The sequence below is a fragment of the Scylla paramamosain genome, unplaced genomic scaffold, assembly GCF_035594125.1.
Source record: "Scylla paramamosain isolate STU-SP2022 unplaced genomic scaffold, ASM3559412v1 Contig11, whole genome shotgun sequence".
Classification (NCBI taxonomy): Eukaryota; Metazoa; Arthropoda; class Malacostraca; order Decapoda; family Portunidae; genus Scylla; species Scylla paramamosain.
The window spans coordinates 383,996-395,000 of NW_026973676.1; the positions used below are offsets into that span (position 1 = coordinate 383,996).

At 45.6% G+C, this 11,005-nt stretch overlaps 1 protein-coding gene across 1 annotated transcript; it reads left to right on the forward strand.

The window, feature by feature from the left end:
* Window positions 1–625: 625 nt before the first annotated feature.
* On the forward strand, window positions 626–3,967 carry LOC135097036 (uncharacterized). The gene has a single exon (XM_063998801.1). The coding sequence runs from the start codon at window positions 626–628 to the stop codon at window positions 3,965–3,967; it is 3,342 nt and encodes a 1,113-aa protein (XP_063854871.1).
* The last annotated feature ends 7,038 nt before the right edge of the window (window positions 3,968–11,005 follow it).

Sequence of the window (11,005 nt, forward strand, 5' to 3'; positions counted from 1 at the left end):
GTGAGCAGTGTTTACTCATCTTATGTTATGAGTGCCTGGTGGGCGACCTCTCCAGTCCATTGTATTCTTTCCGATGTGATGAGAAACTCCCTTTGTAATTATGGACAAAGGAATTTTTGGCGATTGATTTAGCTTCTAGTTGAGGAGTGTAAGGTATTACTGCTGCTGCTGCTGCTGCTGCTGCTGCTGCTGCTGCTGCTGCTGCTATTGCTGCTACTGCTGCTGCTGCTGCTGCTGCGGCTGGGGCTGCGGCTACGGCTGCTGCTGCTGCTGCTGCCGCTGCTGCTGCTACTGCTGCTGCTGCTGCTGCTGCTGCTGCTGCTGCTGCTGCTGCTGCTGCTGCTGTTGTATTTCCATTACAATAATACAAAAGAACAAAAACATGAAGTAAACTTCTCTACCAGTGAAAAGCAGGCGAGGGTTGCTTCTCGGAAGGTGATTGGCTGTTGAGTCCTTGGAGTGGTAGCTTGGAGTTGGTTGACGTGGCGCTGGAGGTTGGCCAAGTGTATGCTAAGGCCAGGGTCCACCAACCATCTCTCTGTAAGATTAGTCACCATGGTGAGCCTTCAGGAGCACATGGTCTATAATAAGGCGCATCAAGAAAACTCAGAGTGAATTTGCCGCAATGAGCCACTTCGAGTCCTTGTCGCAGCAAAGCAGCGAGATGGAAGTTGGCAGCGACTCAGACGAGCAGCCTGAAAAGGCGTGTTGCTTCTCGTGGGTCCGTTGTTGCTTCCAAAAGCTTTGCCGACGACTGAGGAAGCGGAAACGAAGCCAGCACCTCGCCGTCTCCCTGCCTCACGGGGAGACAGGTGCTGAGGAACAAGACGGCGCCTCACCTCCTCCACTCACTGACTGCTGTGAGATGGAAGAGGAACAAAAATGTAGTGAGACTGTAGACAACGTACACGTTCACTCACCAATAACAGACTCAGTCGAGCCAGATTTGAGACCCCTTGGTCAAGATCAAAACACAAGCACGAGCACGCCACCATTCACCGGCTTCACCTCTCCAGTTATCGTAGGCGTGGTGTGGAAAAAGAACTTTGCGTGCACTGGTGAACACAATGAGTCTATAAATAAGGAACTGGAGAAGAACAAGCCACTCAATAACATCATGAAAACGAAACATAATGAACGGAATGAGGCTGTTGAGGAGGAACACGAGAAGAATAACAACCTGAATCACTTGAACGATGAACTAAAAGCAGAATGCACCACAGTCTCTCAGAATGAAGGTAAAGGAACAGGCAAGATTCCAGGAAACCACTCCACGGAAGGGAAATACATAGCATGCGAAGAACAAACTCAGAACAACGCAAAAAGAACTCGGCGCCATCGCAGGAAGAAAAACAAGAAAAAGTCTCAAAATAACGAGGGAAAGGAAACGAATATGATGGAGGAGGAAGAGGCAAAGACGGCCCTCCTCGTGCGGATGCTGGAACAGGAGCGTGGCGAGGAACACATTTGCGTGGAAGAGAAAGTGACGATGATGGAAGAAGAAGAAGAGATGGAAACAGGGAATGAACAGATGCTGGAAGAGAGGGACGAAGAAAAGCATGATGTTATCGAGGAAGTGAAAGTGTGTGACGGTCATTCATCAGTTAAGGAACAGACGGAAGACAAGTCCGCGACACACGAAGAACAAACTCACAAAGCAAAAAGAACTCGTCGCCGTCGTAGGAAGAAAAACAAAAAGATTCAAAATAATGTTAATCACTGCAATAACCAAAGTACTTGCACGATTAAAGAGTCCTCCCGTGCAGAGGTGCCTCCACTCCCTGAAGAGGTACCAAACATCGTCAGTGTGACATTGCTAACTATCACTGGAAAAGGACCAGTCACTGGCGTGGAACGAGAGGGCGCAGAACACCACAGGGACGAAGAAGAGAGCGTGACGTTAGTGAAGGACGAGGAGGCAGTGCCAGTAGTGCCAGAACTGATGCTGGAACAACAGGAAGAGGAGGCGTGGGTGGCGGAAGAGCATGAAGTGCTATCCACAGAGCCAAAGCAGGCAGGAAATCAGATGATTCTGACGGGTGACCACAGCGATGAGGAAGATGAAAGTAATATAATGGAAGAGAAACAGGCCAGGACGATCCTCCTAGATTGCACGCTGGAACAGAAAGGTGAGCAGGAACAACACACTGGCGATGAAGAGGAAGTGACGATCATGGAAAAAGAGGAGGGCATGGAGAGAGAGAATGAACAGAAGCAGGGGCAGAAAGACGAGGAAAACCAAGATAATGACGAGGAAGGGAAAGTGACGACAGTGGAAGTGTGTGACGCGGCGTGTACAATTCAGGAACAGTCGCGGGAAAACGGAAGTCTGGAGGCTCAACACAATTTGCAGGAAGAAACTGTAGAAGCAAAGAACAACAACAACAACAAAGACTCTTGTTTCCCTGCTGGCGACACTCTCGAGGGGGAACCTGCTGCTGAGCAGCAACATGAAGCAGCGATTACTGAGGTGGAAGAACACATCAAGGAAGACGTGAACAGGTCCCCAGTCGCCGTCATAGATCACCACCTGAAACGCCAGCCACACCACCACACTGCACCAATCACACAGCCTGCATCATGGCAGTATCCGGCGCCTTCTTACAACGGCTCCCTGCAGGCTCTTCGCCAAGAAGTCCTGGACTTCCATCGCTGGGCGGGAGGAACGGAGGCGGAGTCCCGGCGCAGGATGCGCCCGGTGGAAGACGTGAGGGGCGTGGTTGGTGCGCTGTGGCCCGCGGCCCAAGTGCAGGTCACGGGCAGCCTGGCTAACGGCCTGTACTTGCCGGACAGCGACGTCGACCTCACGCTGGTGGGACAGTGGCCACCCTCGCCGCCGCCTCTGTTGGTCCTGAGAGACGCCATCCTGCGGCAGGACGTGGCACTGCCTGCCTCACTCAAGGTTCTCGAGAAGGCCACTGTTCCTCTGGTTAAATTTGTTCATCAGCAGACCGGAGTGGAGGTGGACGTGTCTCTCGGCGGCGAGGCTGCTGTGCGCGCCGCGGTGCTGGTGGCAGACTTCAAAAAGCAGTTTAACACACTGACGCCTGTAGTTCTGTTCGTGAGATATTATCTGAAACAATTAAACCTTGGCCAAGTTTTCACAGGAGGCGTCTCCTCCTACGCCGTCACGCTCATGGCCACTAGCCTCCTCCAACTGCAGGTCCCGCCTGAGGAACGAGAAGAGCCTGCTCTGGTGCTTTTAAGATTCTTCTATTTTTATGGACACCAGTTTTCGTACGCCACGACGGGCATCAGCGTGCTGGGGGGCGGCCGCTACCTGCGGAAAGAGGACGTGCCCACCGTCATGCCCGGCGGCCACCACCGGGCAGATCTGTGTATCCAGGACCCATTGACACCCGGCAATGATCTGGGCCGATCGTCCTTCCGTGTCTGGGAGGCGCGAAGGGCCTTCCAGCACGCGTACCTGGTGCTGGCGCCCGCCGCACACGCCCCAGGCCGGTACACCTCGCCGTGCTCCTTGCTGGGCCAGTTGCTGCTGGGGTACGGCGCTCCCTCGCGATGCCTCCCAGAAGGCCTCATTCATTACAGTCGTCAGTGTGCTTATCAGCAACAAGGCCCTCGGCTGCCTCAGCAGGAGCGTCACCACAAGTATGAACAGAGTTCTCAACTCGCTGCTCAGGTGGAGCATCACCCGGTGTCTCGGCTAACCCTTCAACAAAACAAGCAATACCCAAGCCACACAGGATCAAAAAGCAATCACCACAGTCATCAGCAGGGATACGGGGAAGTGTATCGCCACAGTCCTCAACAGCAGCGTCAACACACGGTTCACCAGGGTTATTATTACCAGGGCTATTATTACCACAGTTCTGTCGAGTATTGGGAGTGGTGTAACCAGAGCCATGAGGAGACACGTCACCATCACGGTCACCAGGATTACTGGAAGCAGTATTACCAGAGCCATGCGGAGGGGCATCCAGCATCGAGGTCAGCAAGGCTATAGGGCGTGGTCTTATGTCAAACAAAATCAGAGAAGCAAGCAAGGAGGATTGCGTGGCAGGCACGGCCAGGCATCAGCGATGGGCTAGGCAGAGGCACGAACAGGCACGCGTTGGGAGGGGCGTGAGCAGAGGCCTCGGCAGAGACATCGATACCAGGCTTGGAGCAGCCAGGACGCGACACAGCATTATGGGACCAGTTGAGATGCAGGTGAAGAAGCCTTAAGTTGTCGAGCACCACGAGATTCTGCCATAGGACAAGGAAGAGGAGGTTGTGATGGAGCTTGAAGACAATGAAGAACCACAAACAAATCACACGGAGATTCTACTGCTTAGGAAGAAGCTCAGACAAAAATGATAAGCGTGACAAGCGGTAGGAGTATCACTACCTTCAAACAAAAATGTAAAATGCATAAAAAAAAAAAAAAAAAAAAACTTATATAAAACAAACAAACAGATAAGAAGTCAAAGAATAACTTTATGATAATGAGGATCATGACACCCAGGCTAAGGAGAAGAGGCAGAACACGGAGGAGCATGACACGCAGGCTAAGAAGAGGCAGAACACGGAGGAGCATGACACGCAGGCTCTGTGAATTACCAGCAGCCACAGACTATGTTCATTCCACCATGACCTCAACAGAAGCTCAACAGAAAACAGTTCCGCCTCGACATGTTCCCTCACTGAGCGGGCCGCCCTCATGCGTCCTATCTGACTTCATTTTTATGTAATGTATCATGGAGATCAGCACAGAGATGAAATAAATGAATAAAAAGCCTGCTCACATGTAGCTCACAAAGAGAAAATAGGAGAAGTGAACTGCGTACAGAAATAGTCTGGGTTAAGGACATCAGGCAAAATTGTTCCGGATTAAGACTGTTAAATGAAGAAAATAGTCTGGATTAAGGATAGAGGATTAAGAAAATAGTCTGAATTAAGGATAGTGGATTAAGAAAATAGTCTTAACTATGGATACTGGATTAGAAAAATAATCAGAATGAAGGCTAGTGGATTAAGAAAATAGTCTCCATTAAGGATACTGAATTAAGAAAATAGCCGGTATTAAGGATAATAGATTAAGAAAATACTCTGGATTAAGAATAGTGGACTGAAAATACTTGGGATCAACGACAGAGGATTAAAAACAGTCTTGGTTAAGGATAATGGATTAAGAAAGTAGTCTCGATTAATTCTTCAACTGCGGACAAAAAAAAAAACACATCATAATGCAAGGCGAAAATCTAAATGTAGAAGTATATAATGACTGAGGAGACTGTGATGTGAAACACTACGGCACATCAAAGTGGTACACAAAATATTGGACCAACACGACCAACTCAAAAAGCGCGCTAAAATTTCACTTGCCGGGCTGAATGATGACTCTGGACAGGAGAAAGACCTCGCTCGCTCTGGCTCAGGCTGTTGCTCTCTTCTCTCCTCTCCCCTCTCCTCCTCTTCTCTCTTTTCCTCTCCTTTCTCCTCTTCTCCTCTCCTCTCCTTTCCTCTCCTCTCTCCTCTCTCCTCCTCTCCTCTCTTCTCTTTTCTCTCTTCTCCTCTTGTCTCTCCTCTCCTCTCCTCTCCTCTCCTCTCCTCTCTCCTTTCTCCTCTCCTCTCTTCTCCTCTCCTCTCCTCCTCTCCTCTCCTCTTCTCTCCTCTCTCCCTTCTCCTCTCCTCTCTTCTCCTCTCTTCTCCTCCTCTCTTCTCCTCTCCTCTTCTCTCCTCTCTCCTTTCTCCTCTCCTCTCCTCTCCTCCTCTCTTCTCCTCTCCTCCTCTCCTCTACTCTCCTCTCCTCTCCTTTCTCCTCTCTTCTCCTCTCCTTTCTCCTCTCTTCTCTCTCTCCTCTCCTCTCCTCTCCTCTCTCCCCTCCTTACATCTCTCCTCTTTTCTCTCCTCTCTTCTTTTCTCTCCTCTCCTCTCCTCTTTTCTCTCCTCTTTTCTTTTCTCTCCTCTTCTCTCCTCTTTTCTTCTCTTCTCTTCTCTTCTCTTCTCTCTCATCTCCTCTCTCCTCTCATTTTCTCTCCTTTCCTCTTTTCTCTCCTTTCCTCTTTTCTCTCTTCTCTTTTCTTCCCTTTTCTTTTTTCCTCTAATTTCCTTTCCTCTTATCTTCTCTCCTCTTATCTCTCCTCTCCTCTCTCCTCTCCTCTCCTCATTTTTCTTCTCTCCTCATTTCTCTTCTCTCCTCTTCTCTCCTCTCCTCTCCTCTCCTCTCCTTTCCTCTTCTCTTATTTTTGTCCTCTTCTCTTCCTCTTCCTTGCCTTCCTATTAAATGACAACAGTTACTGCTTTCTCTTTTGCTTTCTTCTGGCGTGTTTCATTCAGACACACAGAGAGAGAGAGAGAGAGAGAGAGACAGAGAGAGAGAGAGAGAGAGAGAGAGAGAGAGAGAGAGAGAGAGAGAGAGAGAGAGAGAGAGAGAGAGAGAGAGAGAGAGAGAGAGAGAGAGAGAGAGAGAGAGAGAGAGAGAGAGAGAGAGAGAGAGAGAGAGAGAGAGAGAGAGAGAGAGAGAGAGAGAGAGAGAGAGAGAGGTTTCTGATGGGCGGAGCCATCGTTCTCCAGCAAGTGAAATCTTGGCGTGCTTTTTGGAGTGTGTTAAGTGTTAATGTTACAGCACACTTTCCTGTGGTGCAACATTTCACATCACCGTCTTGTCATTCATTACACTGTGTACTTTTGCATTTAGATTTTCGCCTTGTATTATGATGTCTATTTCTGTCCGCAATTGAAGGATTAAGGGTAGTGGATTAAGAAAGTAGTCTGGATTAAGGATATTAGATAAAGGAAGTGTCTGTATTAAGGATACTGAACTAAATAAATAGTCTGCATTAAGGATAGTACATTACGAAAAGTCTGCATTAAGGAGAGTGCATTAAATAAATGTTCTGGATGAAGGATGTCAGATGAAGGAAATATTGGGGATTAAGGATGCTGGACTAAATAAATAGTGTGCATTAAAGATACTGCATGAAATAATTGTGTGGATTAAGGATAGCAGACTAAGAAAATAGCCTGAATTAAGGAGAGAAGATTGAGAAAGTGTTGATTAAGGACAGTGGATTAAGGACATTCCTTGGATGAAGGTCATTAACTTAAAGCAAAAACAAATAACATCTCTTACACGCAATGTATGTTTTTAATGCCATCAGTTAGTAAGTGATTGAAACAGTTATATTACTGTGCTCACATATGGAGCAGTGCACCTAATAGATGTAGTTTGCCACCTGTCTAGCCATTGTGGTTAATCCTTGCTAATCATTATCTTCTTATAAATAATAACACCCAAATGTGATTATAATCATAATCTAATCCAAATCATACAAAAAAAAATAATCATAATAAAAAAACAGCAAAACTAAAGTCATCACAATTTAATCACAATCAAAAACTATTCCAGACCATAATGAAAATAAAATTATATATATATATATATATATATATATATATATATATATATATATATATATATATATATATATATATATATATATATATATATATATATATATATATATATATATTTTTTTTTTTTCAATCATGCCCAAGTCTGATAAAGAAGCGCTGCGGGTGTTTACTGCCAAGAAAATAAATAAAGAAAAAAATAACAAAAGACTGAGATAAAATTGAGACAAAAAAATATTAGATAAATAAAAAAAGCTAGAAAAATATAAACCACAGAGAAGCTGAGATAAAAATCACAGCGTGAACAAATCATGGCAATATCATCACCATCATCATCATCATTATCCACACAACGCACATTATCACAAACGCCATGTCTTAGAAACCAGTTTACAAGTTTACCGGAAAAGTTTACAAGAACAAAGCTCCAGGAATGTGGAATCCGAAGCTTAACTTCGCCTAGCCACACACGAGACAGACATCCATCTCACGCCTCCGCCTCGCAACTGTATATTGAGGGACACTTGCACCTCTCATTCCCTCTTTGTGCTGCCCAGTAAAGCCAAGCTGCCCGGTGATTTATCCTTTCACTGCTGTGGACATCCTTTGTTGACATTCAGACAAGTTGAGAGAAGATCGACGAGAAGACAGTGAGTGAGATGGAGGGAAGGATTTGCGGTAGAACTACAAAGACGGGAGTCACATACGAAGATGCAAGGGACACAAACAACTGGAGGAGTACATGGGAAGGGAAAGAGGTGGAGTTAGAGGGAGGGAGGGAAGGTGAAGATGGAGGAAGGGAAGGAAGTAAAGGTGGAGGGAGGGAAGGAGGTGGAGGTGGAGGGAGGAAAGGTGGAACAAATTTTGTTTGATTTGATTTTCCTTCAGGACAATTTCATCTTAGTATGTCTTATGGTGTTTGGCGGTGCTTGTGTTTTCTTTACATTTTCGGCAGAGGCAGGCCCGTGGTAGTGAGGCGCTCAGACTAGGACAGTGCACGTGCTACCACCGCAATTACCTTAAAGCTTCCTAGTTCCCAGATCCCTCCTCCTATTCCTTCTAATCCTCCTAATCGTAATTCCTTTTCCTCTTATTTCTTCTAATTCTCCTAATCGTACTACTACTATTACTACTACTACTACTACTACTACTACTACTACTACTACTACTACTACTACTACTACTACTACTACTGCTGCTGCTGCTGCTTCCCGTCTCCCATATCAAAGTTCCTTACCCTCCCCCAGCCAGCGATGACACGCGGAAAAGGGGACAGCCATATTTATTGCACACACGTCGCTACTCAGGAAGTCAGCCATTTGTACCGATATTTTATTGGCAACTTACTCGCGGCTCGGGGGTCTTGAATGCGCCCACTGTGGCGTCACACTAGTAAGGGCCGTTTTCTGAAACACCGCACCTCCACTACTTTACAAAGGCTCTACTTGAAGGTTTCAAGGGCGCTTTTACGATTCCTATGATTGATTAACAAGATTTTTGCTTTATTAATAGGAGAAACAGTCTTGCAAACCCGGTTAGTCATCTCTGTGGGCTTGAAAAATAATCTTTTTAAAGTTACACGGGTTTTAAAAGGGTGGATTTATGTCTCTAGTGACAGATGAACAAGATTTATATATTATATATTACCGAAAGGAGAAGCAGTCTTGAGAACGCGGGTAATAACTTCTGAGGCTTTCCAAATAGTTGTGGCGAGAGACCAAATGTTTTCTGAGTCCACTACTTTGAAAAGGCTCTAATTGAAGCCACACATAATTTAAAGGGTGCTTTTTTAAGGTTCTAATGACAGATGAACAAGATTTCTACTTTATGAAAAAGGTGAACAGTCTTGAGAACCCGGGCTAATCATCTTTGTGGCCTTTGAAAATAGCAGTGGTGAGAGAGCAAAGCGTTTGAGAATACGAGTTTAATTTCATAAGGGGGTCACAGTCCTCGAATACCGACAGGCTAAAGGTGCGCCTCGCCGTCAGGGTGATGGCGTACATTCACTATGCTGTTTGACACGAGCCACTGGAGGGAGCAGTGCTGGAAAGCTACATTCAGTTCACGGTAAGCCGAGGAGTCACACGCGATGCCCCAGAGACGAGAAATACTAGTCTGTGGTGGTGGTGGTGGTGTAGAGAAGTAATAGTAGTAGTAGTAGTAGTAGTAGTAGTAGTAATAGTAGTAATAGTAGTAGTAGTAGTAGTAGTAGTAGTAGTAGTAGTAGTAGTAGTAGTAGTAGTAGTAGTAGCATTAGAAGTAGTAGTTTTGATAATGGTAATAACAGTAGTACAAATAGTGGTAGCCACAACAGTTGCCATCACAAACCCATCAGCTTTATTGTTCCAAAATTACTCATATAAATCGTGTCTTTATCAATACACACAAATCAAGTCAACAGGACAGATACACAAAGGGGAGAGAAGTCTTGCATTGTTTCTCTGTTGTGTCTCTTCATTATCGTCTTTGGCTGCAACCTTCCCTGCCACGCAAGGAATCAGCTGCCGTCACCTGCACTCTGCCGCGAAGCTTTGCCTGATTATTCCTTAAAGGGGACGATCGACCTGTGCGACCGTCAGTATGCGAATTGTGCCTCGACCACCACCGCCACTGCCACCGCTGCCACCGCCGCTGCCTCTTTGCAATACGGCGTACGGGAACATTACTGCACCAAAAGCTTGCACAAGGTCAAGAGGTCAGGAGAGGTATTCCTCTTGTCGTTGTTGTTGTTGTTCTTCCTTCTCCTCCTCGTATAGCTTGTTATTGCTGCAGTATAACTCAGTTTTCAAAAGGTGATTCATTCAGTCCTATTCTTGATATCCAATATTAACCTCCACCACAACCTATTAAATTAAAACAAATCAAGATAAGGCGCCTCAACATTTAAGAATTGTTTAGGCAGTCAGTAGAAACACTCTCGAAATCTATCAATAACCAGTACACTTTGTTAAAAGGAGTTGAAATAAGATGCCGAAACATTTAAGAATCCTGATTTGTTTGGCCATTCATTGAAAACACTTGAAATTTTCTAGTAACGTTCACTACAGTTAAATATTGTCGAGGTCCTGTAATATTAGGAATCTCGAGTTTTTTTTTTTTCTTTTTAAGAAGGGGACTGGCCTAGGGCGACGAAAGGAAGAAAAAGGGCTCTTTAAAGTCCCAGTCCCTCATGAAAAGCCCATAGTGACTATCCAAAATAGCAAAAGTGTGAATACTCTATAAATCTACAGGCAACATCAGCTAGAGTCTGTTAAAAATGGTTAATAGAAGATGACGAAAGATCCAAAAATAGACCTGAACTATTTAGGCAGTCAGTCAGTGTGTGTTATCGACGCAGAAGAAAAAGACCATTAATCAAGGGAACTTTTTCTGAGTCTAGCGAGCGCGGCACTGGTCTGGGACATTATCCTAAAATATTAAACAGGCGTCAGAAAGCTGCAGGTGGGGTGTGACTGATGACCAACTACGTGACGGGTCAAAAAAAAAAAAAAAAAACCGCTGATTGGCCATTATAATACAACTTCCTTTTCCATTTTCTTTTTCCTTTTTTTTATCATTTTGATTATATTTTTGCGTTCCTAAGTGTGTGTGTGTGTGTGTGTGTGTGTGTGTGTGTGTGTGTGTGTGTGTGTTAAGGTGTGTTTTA